The 27,438-nt window shown below is 34.2% G+C and overlaps 2 protein-coding genes across 3 annotated transcripts in view; both read right to left on the bottom strand.

Moving 5' to 3' along the window:
- The window catches only part of LOC141325733 (uncharacterized), a 779,461-nt gene that overhangs the window by 305,176 nt on the left and 446,847 nt on the right, over positions 1–27,438 (bottom strand). The gene's annotated exons all lie outside the window — the stretch shown is intronic.
- LOC141325741 (uncharacterized) lies at positions 8,220–26,543 on the bottom strand. 2 transcript variants are annotated; one of them, XM_073834486.1, is made up of 6 exons: positions 26,270–26,543; positions 23,008–23,102; positions 13,803–13,905; positions 13,655–13,699; positions 13,437–13,565; positions 8,220–8,640 (listed from the first exon to the last, which is right to left on the bottom strand). In XM_073834486.1, the coding sequence occupies exons 1-6, from the start codon at positions 26,426–26,428 to the stop codon at positions 8,509–8,511; spliced, it is 663 nt and encodes a 220-aa protein (XP_073690587.1). In that variant the 5' UTR covers positions 26,429–26,543; the 3' UTR covers positions 8,220–8,508. The 2 variants fall into 2 exon arrangements, with proteins under 2 accessions (XP_073690587.1, XP_073690588.1); XM_073834487.1 differs by lacking the exon at positions 13,437–13,565.

Below are 27,438 nucleotides of genomic sequence, written 5' to 3'. Positions count from 1 at the left end.
ATACACCATAATAATGACGAAGCAAAAGCAGATTTGCAAATTTGACAAATTTATTAAAAATAAAACACAGAAAAAAAGTACATTGCATAAGTATTCATACCCTTAACTCAGTACATAGTTGAAGCACCTTTACAGCCTCAAGTCTTTTTGGGTATGATGTGACAAGATTTGCACATCTGCATTTGGCAATTATCTGCCATTCTTTGCCTCACATGTTCACCTCTCAAGCTCTGTCAGCTTGGATGGGGGCTGGCAGACATTTTCTAGAGTCCTAGTTGTTCCAATCGTCTTCCATTATGGAGAATGGAGGATACATGCTTCTGTCAACCTTTAATGCAGCAGATTTGTTTCTGAACTCTTCCCTAGATCATTGCCTTAACGAAAGTCTGTCACTGAGCTAAGTTGTTACAAACCTGTTTTGTGCTTTGTCATTATGGTGTATGAGATGTAGATTGATATGGGGAAAAAAGTCATTTCAAGCAGTTTAACATAAGGCTGCAACAAAACAAAATGTGAAAAAATGAAGCACGGCACTGTGTATATATATATATTCAGGAAAATAAATGTTTAATATATTTTTTAAAAAGGCCTACCGAAAAGGATATACTCTCATATTTTATAGTTTTAAGAAAGAATGCAGTGCGTTATTTAAAAAAAAAATAATTTAAAAATACTAAATGTAAACTAGTAAATATACATTATTTACATGTAAATCATCAAATGTGTGCAAATGTTTTCTATCAAAAGAGAAAACCAAGCAGTTTGCAGGAACTGTCTGAATATGTAGCTTTAAACGCTGAGTAAACCTTTTGCAGATCATATCAGTTGACGTCCATCACATGTCTGTATATATGTGTCTCATGACCTTTTGTTATTGCATTGTTTTGTTTTTGTACTGAGGTATTTCTCAAGTGTGTACTGTATGTTTTATATTTGTGTTGGTCTATAAAGCCATTTCACTTCGAGTTAAGATGATTCTTGGACATGTTTCCATAATAGCCTTCAACTTGCTTTTGCATTTAGTGTAGGCCTACATTAATTTTGTTTACATAACTTGCAGCTGTAAAGGAACACTAGCTCTCTTTGTGCTAAAAAGCCGTAAATGTCACTGCCAGCATTTATGTGCGGATTTGTGCTGTTTATAGAGGCTTATCACATGCATCTGAATCCGATTCATACTGACTGATAATTGAAGCCAAGTTAAATGATTTGGATAAAATATGACAGTCGTGTTTATCTGATTAGCTAAATAGTTCTTGCCAGATCACATTCATGTTTGTCATCGGGTCTGAACAGAATTACGGGAACGTTCACGTTAAGTTATGCTCCACAGGCGCGTTAAGTTAAGCACTTCAGCACATCAGCACACTTGGCCACTCCACTGGCCCCCCTAAATCTGGAATCGATTCTGGAATTTTTTACCACAACCGAGCATTTTCGGGTGCAAGTGTCCTGCAGGTGACAGTAATGATGCTTGTGTGCCAAAATGAAAAGATTACGCAAGCAAGACCACAGGTTTACGTGGACACCACACCAGTAATCTAATTAATGACCTTATTCTGAATAAACCGATAATATGATTAAGGCGTTTAAATGAGTTGCTTTTAGAAAATTCCTTTCATGTTCCCGTTTTACATGTTAGTACATAGATCGATTAATGACACGCATTAGGCTACATCCAAACGCGACGCTATCAGCTCGTCTTCGTTATGGTATATAGAATTTTTGGTTTCATTTTTAATTTTACGAACGCTTGAAGTGCAGTTAATAATTTGTCATGCTATATTTGCATTATCGTTTGAACCTAATCAGGGCTCTGGACATGCAACAATTTTTTGAGAATGTGTGAGTAGAAAAATTTGCAGTGGTCGCATTTGTGTGAGTGCATACTCCAAAGCGTCTGCTCCACAGCGCGCATTTCAGAGCCAGTCAGTTTTTAGGAAAAATAAAAAATAAAAATTACACCGAAAGCCAGTTTAGTTTTACTTTTTTGTTTGTTTTCATTTTGAAAACCCTGTTATCTTTGCAGATTACCTCATATTATGCTATGGAGGCTTTTTTTTATTTTTTATTAATTAATTTGATTGCTCAGTGTTTGCTCGTCCTGTAATTAATTAGTCGGCATAATACAGCATGTGATGTAGTCCACGCCTCGACTTATTAGTTTTGTTAATAAACGCTATATAAGTTAGTTTGTCATTGTTTTATTGTTGTTCTGCTGTTAAATCAAAAATAACAAATCTTTTAGAAATTAGTTTTAATCTTAAAATTGATAGGTGTAGCCTATACATATAAGCAAAACTAAGATCGTGAATTTGAAATTAAAAGGGAAAAGCATCTTAAGCCATTACAAAAGAGAAATTTCCGTTCACAAAATTAAAATCACAAATAATAGCCTACTTATAAAAAATGTTAACTATGTTACCATAAAACTATAAATGGTAAAAGACTATTTACTACTAAAACTATTTATCAGCAATGAGTATTGATTAAAAAAAAATGAAAACAAAGCATAATCTTGTGCAACCTACTGAGAGCGTTTGTGTGTATCCTGTCGCGAAATGTGGCAGAAAGTCCTACACAATGGGAATAGTGTGATTAAGGTGTGTACATGTCTATGATAATGCGACTAAAATAGGAATACTTCACCTGTCTTAATTCGATTTGTGTTTACTTCGATTATGACTTTAGTCAGATTAAATTAACATTAATGCAAAAGTGAAAAATGACTGTAAAATAATCATAACAAATGTAAGCGTGCCCCCTAAAAACAGAAGTGGCCCCTGCCTGGCCCCCCAAGTTACAGTAGTCTAGAACCGCCACTGATCGTAGTATCGTGCTACAGTGTGCCTCCGTCTCAATATACTGTACAACACGACATGTGAGTAATAATTTACTCACAATCATGTTAGCCAAGATGTTAATGTCTTTCTTTCTTTCGCAAAGAAATTATGTTTTTTGAGGAAAACATTTCAGGATCTTTCTCTATACAGTGTACTTTAATGTTGCTCAGTGTATTGAAGGTTAAAAAAATGCAGTATCAGCGCAGCTTCTAAGGGCTCTACACGATCCCAGCTGAGGAATAAGAGCCTTATCTAGCGAAACAATCGGTAACTTTCTAAAACATTTTTACAATTTATATACTTTTTAACCTCAAATGCTTGTCTTGCAAGATGCACATGCATGCATACTCTGTGTATTCCGGTTCAGGACACTTAGGGTATGTTGAAAAACTCCCATCTCATTTTCTCCTCCAACTTCAAGATGGTAGTTTTTTGATATACACTTACTGTCTTAAACTAGAGTGCACAGAGATCTAAAGTAAAAAAAAAAAAAAGTGTATAAATATTAATTTCTTTAAGAAAATGGCTTAACATTTGCTAGATAAGATCCTTATTCCTTGGCTGGGATCAATTAGAGCCCTTTGCAGTTGCACTGAAACCTGCACTGAAAGCATTTTTAACCTTCAATTCATCGAGCACCATTTAAGTCCACTATATGGAGAAAAATCATAAAATGTTTTTCTCAAAAACCTTAATTTCTTTGCGACTGAAGAAAGAAAGACATGAACATTTCAAATGACATCAGGTATTTTTTATTGTGATCTTTTAAGATATAAGCCTAATATTAAACCTACCTGACCGGAAATGATAAGAATAAACACAAATGTTGTCAAGATTTTTGCCATGGAATTCCTGCTTCAGTTTGGTCAACCACAAGTGCCTTTTGTTCCTCAGTTTGTGGCACTCTTCTCCTTGATTTGTCCTTGAACTTTTGGCAGTCTATAGTACTTCAAATGTTTCTCCCGTTCCAGCCGATAAGTACAGCTCAAAACATGACATTTTCAGCAGCAATAATCAGCAAAACATATGAGTTTCATTCAGTTAAGTGACATTGTTTACTCTGTTGCTAAATGAGGATGGTGTTTCAAATCACATGAAAATCAGTGTACAGAAGTGCTGCACATCCTTCAAAAGACTGACATTAAGATCAGAGAAAGTCAGCCCGCAGCATCAAAGCATCTTATCAACATCATCAGGTAAGCAGTTAAATGACTCATTAAGTTGTTATTTTCATTATGTTCAAATAAATATAGCTCACATGAAAGCAGGGTTGTAAGCATAGACACTTCCTTCTGCACAGAATAAAAAATTGTGACTTTTGCATCCATTTTTTCGGTATTTTTAATCAAATAAACACAGCTTTGATGAGCATAAGAAACTTCGTTAAAAATCTAAAATTGTACTAAACCCAAACTTTTAAAGGCAGTGTACCTTTTCTGATTTAAGAGATGTAAAAGTAGTATTTTTAACATACAGTGCCTCCACTAATATTGGGACCCTTGGTAAATATGGTGGATGTGAAAATAAATCTGCATTGTTTGTCTTTTTGATCTTTCATTCAAAAAATGTACAAAATTCTAACCTTTCAGTGAGGTAAAACAATTGTGGGGGAATCTCACATTGTAAAAAAAAAAAAAAGTTTTCTCTAATGCATGTTGACTAATTATTGGCACCCCTAGATATTCAGAGGGTTTCAAGAAAAAATCCTCCTGACTCACCCAAAAACAAACTCCAGCATATTCACTTATCAGACACTACTGAAACTATTGTCAGATGAAACAAACAAACAAAACAAAAAAATTAGCTTTTTGGCAGCTAACCCTTCAGATGGTTTTAGTGCAGACAGGGATTAAAAAAATAGTAGTTAAAAATACTGCTGGGTCTTTAATGTTTTTCTGTGGGAGGTCATGGACATCTTGTTTAGATTCATGGCTTCATGGATTCTATTACTCTGCTGGTATTTGATAGAATCCATGAAGCCATGAATCTAAACAAGATGTCCATGACCTCCCACAGAAAAACATTAAAGACCCAGCAGTATTTTAACCAGCAGAGAAAGAATCAAAATCTGACTGCCTCTGTTAGAAATCTTATAATGGGCCATGGTTGCATCTTCCAGCAGGACGATGACCAAAACAAACATCAAAATCAACACAAAATTGTGTCACTGAGCACAGAATGAAGCTTCTGCCATGGCCGTCCCAGTTCCCTGACCTGAACCCTGTATAGAAACTGAAGAGAAGAAGCACCAACATGAAGCTGGGAAGAGAGAGATTCTGTATGAAGGAATGGTCTCAGATGGGGTGTTCTTCAAACTCATTAGACATTGTTGGAGAAATCTCAGAACTGTTATCTTGGGAAAAGGACATTGCAATAATTGGGTGCCAATAATAGTGGCCAACGTGAACTAGAGAAAAACATTTATGTTTTTAATGAAAGATCAAAAGATAAATGATGCAGATTTATTTTCACACCCACCTTTGCTTATATTTTCCAGAGGTGGGACCAAGTCATTGTTTTGCAAGTCACAAGTAAGTCTCGAGTCTTTGCATTCAAGTCTTGAGTAAAGTCACACAAGTCCCAAGTCAAGACGGGCAAGTCCAAGTCAAGTTGCAAGTCCTCAATTTTAAGCTTCAAGTCCTAAATAAGTCATTAGTGCTGTTAGCCCAGATTAGTGTCTCTGTATTAATTACTACAGTACATTTAAAGTCAATAATAGACTATAGTTGGTATAATTATAAAAGATTGGCTATAATAATTAGTGCTGTTTCATTGAAGAATTAATCGTTTGTGAACAAATGCTGGCCTAACTGAATTAATAATTTCTTTTAAGTCCTCTGTTTCAGTTGTTAAGGATTCAGTCAAATATTTCATAACTTGCTAATACATAATACACGTGTTCATCAATTTCTTGAAAGATATGAAAGTAAGTGGCTGTTAAACAGGAAGAATAAAGTGAACTTTTCTGGGGAAAAAAATCTAATTATGTTTGAAAGGTTTAGGCAATTATTAGGCTACCGCTGTTTCAATATACATCAGCAATTCTTCTTCTTATTATTATAAGTTTTTTTTAGTGACCAGCCTATATTGATCAGAACTCTGTTTATTTTTTTAAGAAGGTGGGCCATAAAGAAACCATCAAGTCACAAGTCATCAAATTTGGGACATGCGACTCGAGTCCACAACTCTGATATTTACCATGCTGTGCCAATATTAATGAAGGGCACTGTATATTCTGAGAAAAAAAATGCAAGATGGCAACTTGGAATTCTGAGAATTATGACATTTAAACTTGCAATTGCAAAAAAAACCTCACAATTACCTTTCTTGACTGAAAAAAATTCAATTGCAAGATACAAACACAAAAACTCAGAAGTTGCACAAAAAATGTGAGGAATAGACTTTCTTTGTAATGGCAGGCACTGTATTAAATTCCTAGCAATTTTCACAACATTTGAAACTGTTTCAATGAGTTTATCAACCATCAACAATTATGGACTGGAGTTGAAAACCCTTGGTTTAGACCAGGGGTGCCCAATCCTGTTCCTGGAGATCTACTATCCTGCAAAGTTCAGCTCCAACCCCGATTAAACACACCTGAACCAGCTAATTAATCTCTTAGGTAGCACTTGATAATTACAGACAGCTGCGTTGGAGCAGGGCTGGAACTAAAGTATGCAGGTAGGTAGATCTCCAGGAACAGGATTGGGCACCCCTGGTTTAGACTATTGAACACACTGTACTTCTGTTCCTCACAGACTTATTTTCATTCCTGTCAAAAATAACAAACAGCATTATCTTCACTAAGGCCTGTTAGGCCCTGTTTACACTGTCAGTTAAATGTGACCCAATTTAATTTTTTTCCTCATATGTGACAGATGTTCTTTGACAGTGTAAACAGGGGAAAAAACACATGCATTCAGATAATTCGAGATCGGTTTCAGGCCTCATTCATGTGTAAATAAATCAGCTATAAATCGGATATGTGCCAATGCGACTGTCATGTACTGTAAACAGGCAGATTGGATTTTCTGAGGCATTGCCTTCTGTACATCATTAAAACTGCTATGATTTGGTAGGCTACTTCTCCGCAGTTTAATGACGTCTTATGTTACCCTTTTTTTGTGGAGTTTTTCACAAAAATCTGTTTATTAAGCCCCCTTCAAGCGATCCCAAATGCTCCAAATAGTAATTAGACATCTAAAAGTTTCTTTGTTTGTACATTTACTGAGAGGATTACCTTTTCTCTGCTCGCTTCTCACGCTGACTGTCATTCAAAGTGTGTGCATAACACGCTTCTGACGACACGCAAACATAATCTGTTCTGTCTTAAGTGAATGTTTGGGAAACTGCTGGGGAAAACATTAACTGCTGTTAGGGCTGCACGATTAATCGCATGATATTGTGAGGTGCTCTTAGTCAATGAAGCCGGTACTTTGATTAGTAGTAAATCTCCATCACGTGCGTTCAGCTGGAGCGGCAATTAATACACAGAGTCGTAAATCACTGACAAGCTACGCCAAATCACGCTCATAAACGCATTCGATTTATCGCGCAGCTCCAACTGCTGTATAAAACATTATCTGATGTGTAACACTAACAATTTATTTGATTTGTGCATTACAGTATATCTGTACAGTTTGTCTCATTAATGTTAATCTAACAATAAAAGAAAAGAGGGAATCACTCGCTGCAGTAGTTTTGAAATTGTAGTTTTAAAAATCAGTAATAAACACATTTGAGTATTTGTTTTTTTCGCACACGAGTGCTTTCGTTTAAATGTAAAATGATAAAGGTAATGCATTATTTCTTTCTTTCTAGGCTATTTGTTATACTGTTTTCGCATCTGTTCTTATTTATAATAGCAAAGATAAAATAAAAAATAGATGCATTGTGATTATTAATATAGTAATTATTAATAAGAAAAGAACTGGAAGAAAACTTTAATCTTTCTCATAATCAACTTTGCTGACTCTGTCGACTTCAAATGGGTGTAGGGTAGTCCAACAAATCATGCATCATATTTTTAAAAAATGTGTTAATTGTGACTCGTTTGGTCATTATACTGTTCACATATTATTCTCAGGAGGAAGCACGTGTAAAGGAGGTGAATGACAACAATGTAAACGTGACTTGTGACCTTTCCTAACCCCTTGTACAGCTGTAATAGAGCATTGGTGGTAAGGGTCAGGACCACAAAGAACTTCCACAGGAAATTCCTTCTCAGCCAAAGTAAAACAATAGAAGCCATGTCACCGTCAAAGTTCTAAAACGATATCAGGCGTCATGTTTCCTTTGGTCTGGATTAATTAGGTCAGCCTTTGAAGATCACTTTTAGTCTGTGCGATCCAGTTCACCTCAAAATAAATGACACCATTTCTGTTAATAAAAAATGCTTTAATGTAACAATACATTGGATATAAAACAACATATAAACTTATTTTACATCAATTTTTCACCATACAATTCTGTACACTTACAAGACATTCACAGTTAAGCAATCATTCATAAAACCCCTTTGTTACAAAAATATATAATTCTTATAGCATTAATAAAGTGACACTTTTAGATATAAATATTAATAACAAAAAAGACTAGCATAATTTAAAATGATAATAGATAAATGAGCTTATTGTACATGCCTTTAGGGAAATAAAGTATGATTTTAATCGCATGTTATAGTCAATGTTTTACTGCAAAGAGTTTGCAGTTTTTCAAGAAACTCTGTCATCCTCTCCAAGAACTTTCTGGAGTCGGTGAGCTCTTGTAGTTCACAAGGATACCGCTCTGAGCACTTCTGTGAAAGCAGCCCAAAGACAAACTCATTACTAGATGTTACACACATAACTGTCAGATAACATTAAATGTAACTGGGATGCATATCATTCAGAAAGGAGAACTCAACTGCTTTACAATTCATGACTGTGAATTGGAAAGACAGGATTCATTTAGAAATGTTCAGTTGAAAAAAAAAAAGTCATAAGTAGTGTCAGCAATTATGCATTTATACATATTCCTATTCTCCATTCTGTAATATTAAGCAACTAATATGTAGATTTACTTTAATATTTTCAAACAATCAGCCAATAAAACTTGTTCTTAGATTAAATTCTATAATAAAATATATAAACAATATGACATTTATAAGTCGTATATTGCTATAATATTTCACAAGTGTACTGATAATAAACATTTTTTTCATCCTGGACCATAAAAACAATGATACATATGGGTAGTTGACAAATCGATTTTTGAAGAAGGAATGCATATATTTATGTAGTGTAAAGTCTGATCTTTGATCCGATGAAAAGAAGCCCTAACTTTGTCAATTCTTTCTTTTTTGTTTTTGTCATATGGTGTGACAAAGCAAAAATTAAGAAAACACTCTCAATAATATCTAAATAGCATAAGAGAGATGTATCTTAATTGTTGAGACACATAGTGTTATTTCATATGAAATTATAATATTTTTTTCTATGACTTGGGCAATTTCAAGACAAACTTTGCTGTCATTGTTCAAAATTGCTGAAAATTATACCATTTTAAGATGAGTGATATTTATATCCCCCATTGCAATACTCAACCTTTTTTATATATATTTTGAGATTAAAAAACAAAAACAAAAACAAAAAAAGTTGTTCTTTTATGTGTCACACCATAGGATACTACATCACACTAAAGGTCTGAAATAGTAGTTTTTAAAGTATTTTTATTTAATTTGCAAAAATGTCCAAGAAGAAAGGAAGTTTAATTTTGATACAAACAATATCAACACTTTTTTTGTAAACAAAACATAATTTTCATCAACAAAATTCAGTCTCTTAGTCAATCAGTATGTTACTGAAACGCTTCTAGCCCCTCTGTGCATGTGCGGCACAGCTAAATATGATTGATATTTATGATACAGCTAAATGTTATTGATATCTGCTTGAAACTCATTAAGTAGCAATAATTTTTTTTTATGGCTATATGGCTTTTTAAGTCATCATTTTGCAATCGTTCTTTTGGGATCTCCTCCCTTGTGTTGGATCCTTGTTAATTTTCTGCCTATTTTCCATGTCCTCTCTCTTCCACTAATTTCTCTTTCTCAATTATTTCTGTTTCAAATACAAAGTATCACATTTTATACTTATTTTAATGCAAAACATCAGAAAATAGTTTAATTATTGTAATTAATGCATTTAAGAACACTGACATTGTTTAAGAAAGTATAAGGAGTTAATTTTATTTAATTTTTTAAAATGCTTCTTAAGGAGATCTTGTCCTCTGGTGTGACATCTTCAAAAGGACATTTCAGCCTTTTGCGTCAATTAATGACTTTGCTATTCCAAGCTAACCTGTCATTAGCGGTCAGCAAGACACATCTGCATAATTTTCTAACATACAGTATTTTTTTTTAAAATATAATTTAGGAGTGTCACACCAAAGGACAAAATGTAACACTTTTGTAGTGGTTCCAAAAAATAAAAAAATAAAAAAATAAATTGACCATGTCCACATGTCATGGGGTCATCATTAATGGGGTCCTTCAACTAATTATAATTATATTATATAACTATTTTTTTCTGGAATTTGCCAATTTAAAATCAGATTATGGTGTCACACCAGAGGACATGGGTTTCAGAGACAAAATGTATGAAGTTCCTACATTTTCAGAAATATAAAAAAATAGAAAACTGTACAGTTATGTCAGAGGTATTTATTAACATTTTTAAGCTTTATTTTAAGCTATAAAAGCTGTAATTTATTAAACCATGCTTGAGACAGTCACGCCATAAGACAATTTTGCGATTTGGCTCCAAAAAAATAAAATAAAAATATATATATATATATATATATATATATATATATATATATATATATGTGACCCTGGACCACAAAACCAGTCATAAGGTTAAATTTTACAAAACTGAGATGTATATATAATATGAAAGCTAAGTAAATAAGCTTTCTATTGGTGTATGGTTTGTTAGGATATAACAATATTTGGCCGAGATACATCTATTTGAAAATCTGGAATCTGAGGGTGCAAAAAAATCAAAATACTGAGAAAATCACCTTTAAAGTTGTCCAAATTAGGTTCTTAACAATGCATATTACTAATCAAAAATTACATTTGGATACATTTACAGTAGTAATTTTACAAAAAATCTTCATGGAACATGATCTTTACTTAATTTCCTAATGATTTTTGGCATAAAAGAAAAATCAATAATTTTGACCCATGCAATGTATTTTTGGCTATTGCTACAAATATACCCCAGCGACTTAAGACTGGTTTTGTGGTCCAGGGTCACATATATAGAATACTTTTATGCAAGTCTAAAGTAGTCTAACAATATGACAGAAATTTAATGTAATTATTTGAATGTAAAATAAAACAGCATCTTCACTGTAATAGTTAACCATGCTTTGTTTCTTACTAAAACTACAAAAGTCTATCATTCAAGAGCAGTGAGTGATTTTTCTCTTCATATTTTTACGTTTTATTAATATTAAGCACAGAGACGGCAGAAGGAATATTACTTGTTGCCGCTTTAAGAGCCACACGGATCCATATACTGTTACAGTTTTTTAAGATTGTTTACACTCTAAAATAAAAATTTCCACACAATTTGCAAAATTCTACTCCAAGGAGCAAAACACCGCCACATATCTGCACAACATTACACACAATGTCTGCTTCACTCGTTTTGCAAAACATTACACACAGTGATTTGTAAAACTCTACACACATTTCAACACCTTAGACACAGATAAGGATTGTGAGGTTACTTCCTTGTCATTACAAAGCCCCGGATTGCCAATGACCACACTAATGAATGAATTGGATAAACACATCCACAAGGTGTGGAAGCACACATGTGCTAATTTGAAAACGCAGCACTCAGGTGTGCTATAAAAGGCAGCAGGTGAGTTCACCTGTATTCATCTAAAATTATGTGGATGAAATCTTATGGCCTGATCCAGCCAGACGGAGAGATGAGGAATAGTTACAGTATTTGTGTTGATTTTTTTCAGAGTCAAACTGTATGTACTTCATGCAGTAATTTTTATTTGTCTACAGATTTTATTTGTTTAATTGATTTCATTGTTGGTTGATTACTGTAACTGATTATGGTAAGAAATACTGTATTTCTTGTATTCAAATAAATACTTGAAATATTCAGTCTGCAGCATCAGTGTTGTGCAGTGCTTGGTAAGTTTATAATTGGCCTATTTGTGTACATTCTCCCTCTATCTCAAACTAATAATGAAGAATGTTGTGGGTTTGTCACTATTTTGTTTTGTCATCAAAATGATCCCTTACATAACAATGTCTGCCCGAAAATCTAGCACATGCTATTTCCTAAAATTATTTTTTTTTTTTTTACAAATGTGTTTTTTATTTATCACAGCAGTGTGAAACGGTCTGCAGTAGTGTCTGATCATTGAGGACTGTGTTTTTTTAAATGAAAACTAATAGCATTTTCACTAATATGTGTATATGTTTTGACTGAAATGTGTATGTTTTGACTGAAGTGTGTCATTTTGCAAACAATCTAGGAATTCTGCAAATTGAGTGTGGTGTTTGGATAATTGTGATTATATTTTGAAAAAAAGAACCCGGTTTTCAAAATTGTGTGTAAACAATTGAAAAAAACTGTAAACAAGTATTTTCATTCTCAAATGTTTATGATCATTTAAGACATTACTGACAATGGTTTACTTGAATAATCATCAAGCACCTCATTTTGAAATATTTGTGCGTGTATTTGAGCGTTTAAACGTCCGTGTTCTGCTCCGTCTCTGAGCGCATACACAACTGCGCAAGTTTTCTTACGTGCTTTTAAAAACACATCAAAGAAACGATAATAAACCAAGCACGTCCCATTTTATGAAAGTCACATTACATGATTTTGCTGATTTGCATGTGAAATTAGGCTTTTATGGAGGAGTGAAAGCGTACCACTGGTAAGGGGGCGGAATGAGGCACAAAATTGTTTCATCTCGATTACTGTATTTTCATGATCGTTTGAAGCAGAAATCAAAATCGAAACCGAATTTCGATTAATTGCACTGCCCTATATATATATATATAGGGATGCACCGATCAATGTTCATTATCAGTGTGAATGTGCGCAGCTCGTCGGTAAACAACGGCTGTGTGTAGTATATACGGCTCAACGTGAAATCACGCACCTGATGGCATTTACCGCTGATTACAGAACCGGCTTTACTGACAAAATGCGCAAGTGATCGGCCGATACGGATCGGTGCATCCCTATATATATATATATATATATATATATATATATATATATATATTAGATTTATAGATACTCATTTTTACGTTTCAAACGTTGATCATTAATGTAGTCTAATGTTTTTAAAAAGTAAAATAATGAAAAAAATGTATAATGTAAAACATTATTTTATATTTATATATATATATATATATATATATATTTATTTATTTATAAATGCACATTTTATGGTACTATTTTAAATGTAGATAAGTGTAATGCATTATTAAAAAGAATTCCAGTTCAGGAATATAAATTCTGAATGACGTACACACTTGACACACACTGTGGTATTGCTTTGACTTACATTTTTGTCATAGTCTTCTAAAGTTTTCTGTATCATTAACCTGTGCCTGTTTTCATTTTTTGGGTCTTCGTCATGCAAGAGAACGTTCATCTCCATCAGAAAACAGTCAAAAAACTTATAAGTGCAACGCTGCAGACAAACACAGAGTTCAGTTAACACTGGATTTTTTCAAATTTATTTTGTCAAAGGATTTTCTTGAGTTACTGAAGTGAACTTACTTCGATATCATCAGTATTTGGGGTATACAAAAATGCATCCGAACGCTGGAAAAACAATGATTGTGATTATGAGAAAAGTAAGAACAAGATTGACTATGCAGCCATTTCTTGAGTTACAAAATGCATCACAATCTCAGATGTTACTTACTTCGAATAAAAGCTTTGTCTCATTGTCTTGGAGTGCGTTCTGGAGGTCTCGCAGTGCTTGCGTTTCATGACCTTCAGCCACGGGCAGGAGAGCACTTAGACAGCTGAACACATACAAAATACAGAAAAACAACCTTAGTGTGACATCAGCTAATGTAAAATGGTTTAGTAATCCTGCACAATCTATTATAATTGCTTCATCTCCATTACAAATCCATTTGCAATCCCACATCGCCTGCAGATTCAACTACTCCGGTGTTAATGCTGCCCAATGAGCAACACCCAACCATTAGCCTTTGTGTTGCTTCCACAAAACCTATGATTGTATTCTCACAGGCACAATGGGCAGAACAGACATTTTCCTGTTCTATTCAGTTCATTATGCATTCTTGACCCATGTTTTGACCTGAACGTGTCCTAATGGACTCAAAAATATAGTGTTTATACAGACACAGACAAAATCCAGTAACGCATGGCTCCGTTCCAAAAACTAGCAAGCTGCCTTGTTCTCTACTCTTACAAAAACGGAACTTTGTATTTGAATGATTTGGAACACTACACTACAGTTCTAAAGATTGTGCTCTGTGAGACTCATATGCTCACCAAGGCTGCATTTAATTTCACCAAAATACTGTTTCATGAGTTCGCCCTTACATCTAATCTGCTTGAGCATGTAGAAGGCATATTTTGGGGAGGGCTCCGGGCCCGGAATACAGGCCGAACCCAGAGAACTCCCCCTATCCCTAGTATGGGATAAAAACAGATTAGAAGTGTGGAATTGGGGTGGAGGAGGGATGCCAAGAAACTATCGCGGGACAGAGGTAAGAAGGCGGTCTGTTTATATACGTGTTGTGCTGGTTAGGATGATTGTCTAAACGAATTACACCTGTGCCGAATTGGTTGACTATCTGATCGTGCTCCTCCCGAACCTTGTTAATAAAACATCACAAAATTGGGAAATATGATTAACTTCCAAAATATCTGCTTTGTATTTGAATATATTGTAAAATCGAATTTATTCCTGTGACAAAAAGCTGAATTTTTTTAGCATTACTCCAGTCTTCAGTGTAACATGATCCTTCAGAAATCATTCTAATATGCTGATTTTCCACTCAAGAAACATTATCATTATTTTAAATAATTATTATTATTATAAATGTCTTTACTATCACTTTCAATTAACTGAATATGTCTTTGCTGAATTAAAGTATTAAGTAAAAATTAAATAATACACAGCACACAAATGGTAGGCAAAAATGGTCATTTTGTAATAGGGATGTACCGAAATGAAAATTCTTGATGAAAATTACAGAACACGTTTTTTCGTGTTATTCCCTCATGTATTTTGTCAAATTTTTTCACCATTGCATATATTAAATAGCCAAAATGTGCATTTTACACTTTATTTCTTGCTTTTCAAAACAAACAAAAAAATCAATTACAAAACAATTTAAAAATATTTACTTAACACTTAACATAGCCTACCAACAAAGCACAATTTAACTTAATATTAGTATAGTAAAATAATATTCCATTTTTAAGACCCCCCTTCTTGAATCAGGCATGTGTTTTTTAATGTACAAATAAATGCAGCCTTGCTGAGCAAAGAAGAATGTTATAATCAGTGTTGGGTAAGTTACTTTAAAAAAGTAATTAATTACTAATTACTAATTACTTCATCAATGTTGTATTTAAAATACTTATCTAATTACTGTGTCTAAAAAGTAACTTAAATACTCAATAAGTAATTTAACTAAATACTTCTTAAAATCCCTATAAACCTTGAGTGGACAAAAAATAGAAATTAAACTCTTTAAATAATAGATAATTAAATAAAACATGAGTCAAACATTAAATAGTTTAGCATTTTAGCTTTTTTTAATAATCTATATTACATTCTATGAAAACATTCTATAATAATAAACTTTTTTGTAAGAAATGTAACCTTCTTTCGGTAAGAAACACAATTCCAGAATAACAAAAAATATATATTATTCTTAAGAAACTTAAGAAAAGTTAAACATGACATGTATCAACCTGTAAACGTGAAACTTAATTTAAAACAATGAGTTCAATAAATGTTTTACTTTATTTAAACAAATCTAAAATGTTATTTAGAATTTCAAGGAGCTTTTATAATAATACTATCCAATATTTTAATATTTAAAACATTTTAATGACCATTTTTGTAATCATGTCATGTGTTTCCACAAAGTGAACTGTAACCTTGCTCATTCAGACACTTTTCTGCGCTACCGAAGTAAAATCAAGTTTTGCCTGTTTAGCAGGAGTTGCCGCAGTTTTATCCGTCGAATATGAAGGATCACACAGAAGTGTTCGTCTATGCTGCCGTGTCAGGTGCTTGAGTACTCGTGCTATTGACAGCGCAGCGGCCGATAGTTTTTTCTCCCCAGGACATAGCTTACATATTACTGTAATGTTCTTGTCTGCTTGTTTCAGAAAACTGAAGTAATGGGCATATTTCCATTTCGCAAAACAGCCACTCGCTTCAGCCGAGTCCAACATCCCCTTTAAGAATACCATAGGAGTATGCAGCAAACTTGCGCGAAATCACGTGCACCTGCACTTCAACGATTTTAAAGCGGCAGAGTTTACTTTCACATTTAGAAGATTAATTAATCAAATTAAATAATGATATTCAGCGAGTTTAATTATTTTACAGTGTAACGCAAGTACATTAAACGTAACTGTAATTAAAATACTTAAAAATGAACAGTAATCAGTTACTCTACTTTTTCAGTGGAAAAGTATTTTAATTACAGTAACGCGTTACTTAGTAACGCGTTACACCCAACACTGGTTATAATAAATGTATTAATAGATCCGTTGTAATGATTATTATCACTATTTTTGTCCTTTTTATTTTATTTTACAGTAAAATTACAACACTAACATTTATGAATGTTGACTTTTATTTTGGCGGAAACCCTCAAGATGTCCTCAATACTACTTTTTGCTGACAGCAGCAGATTTATGGACTTTGGACTATTTGGACTTTGAACTCTGGCTAAGGAGCTTGTGCAGTGCTGTCAGAAGACATACAATTAGTGCGTGTATTAGTCAACATAACGTTCTGTAGTTTATTTATTAATGGTTTAAGACTATTTCAGTCATCATACAGTAACCAGCAACAACCAGCCCTTTCTCTTCTCATGGAAGACATGCGATGCCATACTAAACAGTCTCTCACTGTAGGTGTTTGTACAGATTTATGCGTCTTTCTCGGACAGATAAATGCTTCCACAATGCCAACATGTTTGCCGCATTAGTGCACGTATTTGACAGTGTCATGTCATTGTTCGGTATAATTTATTCAGCCTTTCCGAACACCAAAAGAGCTTTTTTTTGCTATATTCGGGCAAAAAATTTTGGTTGCTGAACATTTGGTGCATCCCTAGTTTGTAATGCATAATCGCATAACCTTCTTCATGCAGTAACTTCTCCACATGCATTTTGGTCAAAACAGATATCTACGGTAGGAATAAAGTACAGTCTTTTGGAACAGCTTTCACACTTCAGATTTGGAACAGAGCCAGTGTAACCCCACTTTAGTGCTAGTTTCAGTTGCAATGGAAATATAGTTGAACTAAAGCAAGACATCAACAAATCAAACAGAGCACACAGTGTATACACAACCTTTTTTCCCTGCAAACCTTGTTATTTTTACCACCATCTTGTAAGATATCAATGTCATCGTGCTATCAGATTTAGGTTTCAATTCTACCTAAATCTGATCACGTTTAAGGTCATAATTCTCCACCCTGTTTATTGTACGCAAACTGAAAGGCTAAACAATACTGAGCAGATAATAGTGTTGTTTGCTCCAGGCAGAGCGAGCAGAGATTGATCTCATAGTAGGTTCACATTACAAGCTGTGTCGACGTGCATACTTAACTAATGCATACTGGGGTAGCAGCAGATAAAGGGCCATTTAAATTGGACTTTAGAAATCTTAGATGTGTCAGTTCATTTTGTGTGTAACACTAATAATTTTTTATGGATCATAACTATATTGGGGGAGGGGATGCGGGCTAGATGTCACATGGTGACGCTGTCACAAGGCCCGTATCTCAACAATTATAAACTCAAGAACTATAAAGGGTCAAAAGTCCAATTAGACAAATGTGAGAGTGCTTGAGTAAATAAAGTCAACTGTATAGTGAAGGGTGAGCTGAGGTCATCTGTTGTTACCTGAAATAATCCACAGCTGTGTTTTATGTTTTTTGGCCTTTTCAATGACTGAATGATTTTGAGATCCATCTTTTGACATGGAGGACAACTGAGAGACTCATACGTAACTATTACAGAAGGTTCAAACACTCACTGATGCTCCAGAAAGAAAAACAATGCATTAAGAACTGGGGGTGAAAACTTTTGAACAGGATGGAGGTGTGTACATTTTTCTTAATTTGCCTAAATATCATATGTTTTCATTTAGTACCACCCTTCAGAGGCTATAGATAGTTACATGTTTCCTAGAAGACAAAATAAGTTAATTTTCACTAAATTTTAAATTGAAAAAATTTCCACCCTTAATGCTTAATGCATAAGTGTTTGAACCTTTTGTAATAGTTGCAAATGAGTCCCTCAGTTGTCCTCAGTGTGAAAAGATGGATCTCAAAATCATACTGTCATTGTTGGAAAGGGTTCAAATTCACAAAAATGCTAAAAAACCAAAGAATTTGTGGGAGCTGAAGGATTTTTCTGAAGAACAGCAGACAGTTTAACTGTTCAGGACAAACAATGGACGTATGAACAACTATCACAAAAAAAAAAACACAGCTGTGGATCATTCAGGTAACAACACAGTATTGAGATCAAGTGTATGTAAACTTTTGAACAGGGTCATTTTTATAAATTCAACTAATATTTGTCTTGTGGACTATATGGAAACATCTTTTATGTGAAATATCTTATTCAGGTCAGTACTAAATAAACAATAGCATGCATTTTGTATGATCCCTCTTATTTTGGTAAAATAATTAACATTTCGGAGATTCTGAAACTTTTGACCTTCATTGTATCAACTAATAGATTGAATACTGTTCTTACAACACTAGCTGGTAGTTATATGTTGTAATTTTATATAAATGACTCGTGGCCAAAACAACAGTTTATTGTTTTTGCTTTCTATTTTTGCACTTTCAAGAATTGTTGATGTTTCATATAGCTTATAATAGACCTATTTATTGGCAAGTTCACGTTGTGACAACTTACCCCATATAGTTTGTCTGCATGGCCTGCTTTTGGGGTGCATTGACACAAAAGGTGTTTTCCTCTACAAAAAGCTGTAAAGATTATTATTTTATTTAATGTAATACTTTTAAAAGAAAATACTGTTTTAGTCTTTGCAGTGAAAACTGATTCAAAGTAAATCTTACACCAATGTTTTGCCAGTGTTATGTTGAATAGCTCTTTTGTAGTTGAGACTTTGTGTGTGATACACAAATTGGCATTGAAATAAACCCTGAGAAATATTCAATATTCAAAAAGAGGTGACAAACAACCCTCAACTTCTCTATACAGTTTCTCTTCAACTGACATAAAAATTTAAAGATAATTGTAAATAAAGTGAGCATTATTAAAGTAGGTTTAACAGGAAAATTCTGTTTGTTTAATTCAATGGTACTTGAAATTTACTACCAATTTCTGAGTGAAACTTGCTTCAAAGTAAATCCTACACCATTTCCATTAAAGGATTAGTTCAGCCAAAAATGAAAATTAGCCCATTATCTACTTACCCTCAAGGCATCCTAGGTGTATATGACTTTCTTCTTTCAGACAAATTTGATCAGAGTTAAAATTATCCTGGCTCTTACAAGTTTTATAATGGCATTGGTGGGTGTTTCTTTTCAAAAGTCCAAAAGAAGTCCAATAAAGTGCATCCATCCATAATATAAAATGCTCCACACAGCTCCGGGGATGAACAAAACGCCAGTCACAAAGTAGAAGTACAAAATTCTGATACAAGCCAATAGAAGACTGTTTTTTTTTAGATAGAAGACCTTTGCTGAAGTAAGTAAACCTCCAGTAAACAAACATTGGTTTACGCAAGATCAGCGGTGCATGTGCAATGCATTCGTCTTACGTCATCTGTCCAGAACAGCTAGAGAAAAGTGATTAGATCTGGGTTTTTACTTACAAAAACACATTGATTCACTATAGAAGGCCTTTATTCACCCACCGGAGGCTTTTTATTATGGATGGATGCACTTTATTGGACTTTTGGACTACTAGTATCGGAAATGCCACCGATGCCACAAAAAATTCTAGAATCGCTATCTGTGAGTACTTGAACCCACGTTCCAATCTGATACCATTTTCTTAAACAAGATCAAGCTATGCCCACTAGTTTTGCTTAAGGCGACACACTGCAGGTGAATAGGGTAAAAAATGTAACTAATAGTTATCACCTTATTTACCCAGATGCTTGATTACATTGATAATTGCAAACATTTTTTGTATTACAAGTAAGGGATAATCAACGGTTTGCCGTGCATTAAAGGATTTTAAGGGGAGGGTGGTTGCCTCCGCGAAGTGCATTTTAAATCCTTTAATGCACGGCAAGCCGTTGATTATCCCGCTTATTCCATGGTCATTTGCTAAGTTATAGACAAGTTAAAACTAGTACTGTTCTTTGCAGCGCAATATTTGACTGAATAGGTAAAAAAGACGGTTATTTTCGTCAGTTATGACATGACGCTCTAGCATTCTGGCCGCTTCAAATCAGACACAGACATGAAATAGTGCGGTAAGATCACATTTATTTGAATGAATTTTAGCATTTGTTTCAGTAAATTATCCATCGACCGAGAGAGAGGTAGAGATGACAGTTGTGTTTGTGTGTGTGTGTGTGTGTGTGTGTGTGTGTGTGTGTGTGTGTGTACCCATTATTCATCACGTTGTGCATCAATTAAAGCAGCGCATTAATATAGAACGGTGATTAAACTGACTTGGAACTACCTGTGCATTAAACGGTTTTACTGCACACCTGCCAGCCAATCAGAATCCAGTATCCAGACATTCCATGGAATAAGTTTTCTAAAATGTTTGGTTAAGCATAAGCAAATGTGCCATTATTAATGAAATATGCACTGATTTGCTTACATTTCTAGCACAAAAATCTAAACACTGGATGAAGTCAGTTTCAAAATTGTTTTATTTTTTTGGGCATGTTAGACTCAAATGTTTTTACAGAGGGGGTTTTGGGTATCTCATTTTGTCACTCGATAATTTAGAAAAAAAACTTGTATTAAAAAAAACATGTATTTTTTACCATTTTGGGGGGAGTGAAATGTTGTATAAAATCAAGCTAATTGAATATGAACAAATACCTCTGTAAAAACCTTCAGGATGTAGAAAATGCAAAAATACAAAAAGGTATTGTAATTAAAATCTATTGACACAAAGAGATAAAGTGCTATAAAAGAAACACTTCACAGTGTCTTTGGGGTGTTTTCTTTCCACTAGTCTGAAAAAACACTTTATGAAGAATCAAAAAGCCCACAATCTCAGACTTGACAGGTGCATGAAAAACTGTTTTTGCCTGCAGTGTCTCCCCTTAACACTGCAAATCGGAATTTAATTCTTCTTCACTTCTTAGAACGCAAACACAAGAAGTTGTGCTGTGTTCCCACAAGAGTTTAGAGCAGCGTAGAAGAAATCCTAACATGCTAGCTGTATGTTCACTGTTTGGCAGTATTTCAGACTGGACCGACCAGCCAGTAAAATGGAAACATGTCTTATATGTAGGGCCCTATGATTTGTGCGATGCAGAAAACACAGACGGAATCACCGAATCCAGTCATAAAAACGGAATTTACAGTTTAACGCGGAATGTCTGGATGAAGTTTGGACGAATTAATCAAAAGTAGGTCATTACACTTAAATAAAATCACAATATGGACTAATATTTGTAAATATTAAGCCACAAAATGACTATTTAAATATGAATTCTGTGTGTCTCTGTGGAAATGAATGGCGCAGACATTTACTTCTTTTACTGAAGCGCATGTGACACTTGTGATAATATTACAGGGCTCCAGACTGCCACCTTTTTTTTAGCCGGTGCAACTCATTTCTGTGAGCGGTCACACGGGCGAAACCTCTGCGTTGTTCAACTCATAAACGCTGCCCTTATAAAGATACTTTCCAATGTATGTCAGATAATAAAAAATGACTCTAGTTCACTGTAAATATTTGTTCATGTTTTCGTAGAGATAAGTCTAAAGCACACCATAAAAAAATTCTATTAATTCCTATAGGGCTAGTAGTATCTACAACTGTATATACAGATACACACGCAGGTATCAGATCAGGGGCCTCATTTATAAAACTTTCTTACGCACTGATTTGATCTTAGAGTGTTCGTACGATCAAATCCACGTCAAAGTGCAGATTTATAAAAACCGTCTTTGACGTGGAAAAGTACTTATCTCCACGTCAGATTCCAGCTTGGCGTACGACCGTTTCCTTGTGGTAATGCCTGGTATTGCAGATAGTTCAGCCTCACTATAATTTGATTTCTTGCGCTCCTTTTTACTTGCCATTGTCACAGAGTTTTTGCTTTAGGAATGAGCTCATTTTATATGTTAATTAATTAAGCAGTGGCGTTTCGACGGCGGAACATTCAGCTGCACACAATTCCACGATCATTTGTGATTTATAACCGAATGACTGGCGTACGCATGGATTTCGTGGTACGTTCGTTTCTCTGAATCGCTCTTACGATCAAATCAGAAAAGTTCTTAGATAAAATCAAGGATGGTTTCTACGCAAGTCTTTATAAATGAGGCCCCAGTACTTGGTATCCCTGAGGCCAGGAATGGAATTGGAAAAATGTTATCAGAAACATCTCTACTCCTAATCAGAAACATCCACCCACTGCAATTATAAAGCTTTCAAGAGTCAGGATAATTTTGAATGTAACTCTGATTGGATTCGTCTGAAAGAAGAAAGTCATATACACTTAGAATGGCTTGAAGGCAAGTACATTATGGGCGAACTAACCCTTTAAGTGGATTTTATTCTATTATATTAGGGATTAATTATTGGTAATCAGGGCCAATCAGTGGTCCAATTTGGCTGAATTCACCCTAGTTTTAACAACCCAGTAACTTTGTGGTTGTGCCAGATTTACACAGCAATCAGCAAAGATAATAAGCAGTCTAATTTCTTAGATATACCTCAGAATTAAGATAGAATTCCAAACCTCTGAGTTCAAAGGGCATTCCATGTGATTCTCAAAGCACCAAGGGTTACAAGCACATCTTCCAGTTCTCTGTAAAAAATCACAGACTCCTTTAATACTCACAAAATGACAAGAACGCTACCAAAGTCCCACAGATAGAGAAGTGAATCTTTCATTTGTTAGAAATACGGTGCAGTTTCCAGGAATCGAAGTGCGCAGTCAGTGGAATCTAAAACAAAAGTATAGTTGCACATGTAGGCAACAATTAAGATGCCAAGCACAACAAAGGCAAACGAAAGGGATAATAGCACAGGACAATATGATGCACACAATGTTCAGTGTCAATAGGCTAAAGCCCAGCAGAGATGAATCATTTTGGCAACACACCATTAACTTGTTGATTTTCTTAATTGAAAACTCTTTGGTATATCAACATGAAATCAATACATTAATGCCAGCATAGTCTAAATATGATCTGATTTGATTTTCATGAAAATCACACCAGCGGTCTAGGAAGAGTTAGAAAGTGTAGGGGTTCAAATATAATCAAAATGATTGACTGTGGCATAACTGGTATTGATCTCAGGAATCTACATAGAACAGAATCATGACAAAAAGCCAAATTGATCAAAGGCAATTTTTTTAAAACTATTTTTTTAACTTTTGGAGTATCTTCAGACCAAAATGCCGATCAGACTTACGAGGCGTAAAATAAAACATTTTACTAGGCAAATTTTGACTGCCGAAAATAATGAAAATGATAAAAAGATAACAACGGGCAAAAATATGAGCCAAAAATATTTGCCTCGACACACCACCAAGCTCATGTATTGCTCATGCTCTGTGCATTTTCGCTTTCAGTTTTCGGCCCAGAATTTTAATTCTGGTGCATTCCTACGTTTTATGGCAAAATTCTAAATGGCCGATGCACTAAATGCCTCACATGGGAAAACTGTGAAAACCATTTGACTCAGTATGTCACAGCAAATCTACAGGTTTTTATAAAACCCCATGTTTAGTCTAAATATGCAAAAGCGTATAGAAATATGCTTAACATCAATTTTGACGTACTTTTCTTTAAATTCATTCAAATTGTAATGCGATAATGTCTTGATGGACCAACTTGAATTCCATAACTTTTTTGTCGGCATGGTCTGAAGATGATCTAGTTTGATTTTCGTGAAAATGAGGAGGAGTTTGTCTTGATCCAAGGAATCAGGAAAAGTTTTGTTGGATTTCGTTTTTAGCCCTTGGTTCAAAATTCAAAAGTTTGAATTCAATGAGCGCAACTTAGGGCTTCTATAGACAACGACTACTAATTGCACACTTTTGGAACTGACTTATTGTTCAAATATCAACTTTTCTCTTTCAGTACCAATTTTAATACTTATTAGCATTAGTTTACTTTTTTCAAATGATTTCTGTTACCTGTTTACCTAGCTCTAGGAATAGACACAAATGCCTACAATATGCAACATTTTAAATGTTAGTGAGAGTTAAATGTATTAGAAAAAAGTTCCGCTCAACTATTAGAGTAACTAATCCCACAAGTTTACAAACATAACTGAAACCGAAACTAGAATTGTTACATGAAGCTTAAAATCTGGCATAATTACTAGTTTTGAACACCTAAATACTACTACCAATAAATAGTACAGGATTAGACCAAATTACAAAATGCATAAGTATACCCTACTAGTAGTAACATAAACAATGAATACTGGTTAAAGAAATATGGTATGGTTATAGTATTAAAACAGCTCAATAGATGAACATAAATAAATCATTTTGTAATTGATAGCAGCTGACGCAACAAAGGATTACGTACGTTGTAAAGCGTGCCAGAACGCGTGCATCTGTTTGACAGAGCTTGACTTTGACTTGAGTCATTACTTTTCAGATGAATAACATGTGAACCATAAAGTATTTCTCATTGTATATACCTTTAAAACTGCTTATGTAATGCACAATGTGCTGACTAGTCTACTGCCAACATTTTCAAGCAAAACAGCCATAACACAGGCCTATATATTTAAATAAAATAAAATGGTTAAAATATAGACTAAGTAGGGGAAGATGACCCTCTTGGATTTACTGTAACATATTTAGATAAGTTTAGCAGGCGCGGGATGATGCATCAGCCCATGAGTTTATTATGGGAAATAAATAATAATATTTGAGTGCATTCTTATTAATATTTAAGCATTTTTAATGCATTTTTTCAAGCGTCCATAATGTAAAATACTATCAACTATTCTATTTAAAATTTTATTTTAACAATTTGTGACCATGCACTACAAAGCCAAAAAAAGTCATTTTTTTATTTGAGGTTTATATCATCGTCTGAAAGCTGAATAAATAATCTTTCCATTGATGTATGGTTTGGATAGAACAATATTTGGCCAAGATACAACCCGATCTGAGGGTGCCAAAAAAAAATTTAATATTGAGAAAAATCACCTTTGAAGTTGTCCAAATGAAGTTCTTAGCAATGCATATTAGGTTTTTATAGATTATATAAGATGTACAAAATATCTTCACAGAACATGATCTTTACTTAATATCCTTATGATTTTTGGCATAAAAGAAAAATAGATCCTTGCTACAAAAATAAATGTGCTACTTAAGACAGGATTTCATTTAGTTAACTTACAGGTTATAATGAAAGCAAAGATGTCTGAAATGCATGTTTAGTTTGTGTAAATATTAAAAAATAACCGCATTAATTACAATAAGCGTTAAATTTAAACATTATAACCATATGCTGAGGAGCATTTTTAATTTTTTAATTTGATCTTTTTAGAATCTAAAAACACTGACGCGTTCGCAGTTCCCTCATTAACAAATAGACAAATAAACGATGCAATGTCATAGATAACTATTTTTTAATCAGTTAACCTCAATATTGTTTACATCTTTTTAAATAGTATAGAATAGCAATTCATGAAAATTGCTGAGATGAGATTTTGTGCCATTTATGGTCATCATAAAAAATTGAGGGGATCATCTTCCCACGGGTCGGATTTTACTCCATATCACCTAACGTTGAAATTTAACGATTTATCAACCATGCGACATATGTTTACATGGTTCAGATCTATCATTTTTAAATACACAGATTTGACATGTCACACACACAGTGCGTCGTGCACGAGCGCCACTCTCAACCTGTACTGCTCAGTTCATGAAATTTGAAATTCATGACAGTAATAAAAACAGAGGCCAAAACATCTGGGGAGTTCCTATTTGTTCCCTACCTTCGGTTTTAGCTTGGCTGTCTTATTCCAAGATCCTACGATGAAGGCGAGGAAGAGGGTCATTAAAATCATCGAAAGCGAGATTGTTGGTCGGCCAACCACGACAGCTGCGTGAAGTTCACATGTTCTCGTTATGTAAAAGACCTTGAAGTATGACATTAAGGTATATGAAATCCTGTGAATTGCTCCAGTTGGATATTAATCCATGAGTGCACACTGCAGGCTTCTTCCTTTCGTCTTCCCTGTGCGCGCACTGATCAAATCTGTCACTGAAAACACTTGCGCGCGCGCACACACACACACATACACACGCCGCCCATCAAGCTTTCACTTTGCAAGGGCCTTTCTTGTCCTCTCCTTCCTTCTGTGTAACTATGCAACATGTTTGTTTTGGGAGTTAAACACACAGTAATCTCGAATTTGTGAAGGCGCGAGAGTGCATGGAAGCAAATCGCTCTTGGAAGGTTAGAAGTCCACTGACATGACCTAAGACTTTAACCTTTCTTTAAGGTTATTTAAAGACTTCTAATGAAGTCGCCCAAGTAAATCGCTAAATATTCACAAAATTCTGATTTTATTTTGGGTAGAGCGGGTCGCCCCCTCATGGCTCCTGCCATGTTGACATCACGTGACCACGATATTTACCAGTTGGCACTAAAATTACTACTACTAAAAATAAAATTAAGTTGTTTAGCGCCTTTAGTAACAATAAAAACGGTCTGCAAAACCCAAACATAAAATAATTTAAATAAATAAATATCTGCAAAATGTTAACTATTTTACCAAAATAAGAGGGATCATACAAAATGCATGTTATTTTTTTATTGCGTACTGACATGAATAAGATATTTCACATGAAAGACGCACTTTGCATGATCTCTCTTATTTTGGAAAAAATAACATTTAGCAGATTCTGCAAGGTGTGAAATTTTTTCAACTGTATCTCTATGGATGCCTAGTCATAGTATATTGTATCAAATTGTAGTTCAAATTTCACTTTCACAAACCCTTGCATTGTTCCTGTGTTTTTACAATGTTATGTCCTTTAACATTAATTAGTTAATGCACTGTGAACTAACATGAACAAAGATGAATAAATATTGCAATATTGTTTGTTCACATTAATTAAAACAATAACTAATGTTAACAAATGACACCTTGTTGTAAGT

Source organism: Garra rufa, chromosome 2 (genome assembly GCF_049309525.1).
Source record: "Garra rufa chromosome 2, GarRuf1.0, whole genome shotgun sequence".
NCBI lineage: Eukaryota > Metazoa > Chordata > Actinopteri > Cypriniformes > Cyprinidae > Garra > Garra rufa.
Note: the sequence above shows the minus strand (reverse complement) of the source record. Positions and strands in the feature narration are given on the sequence as shown.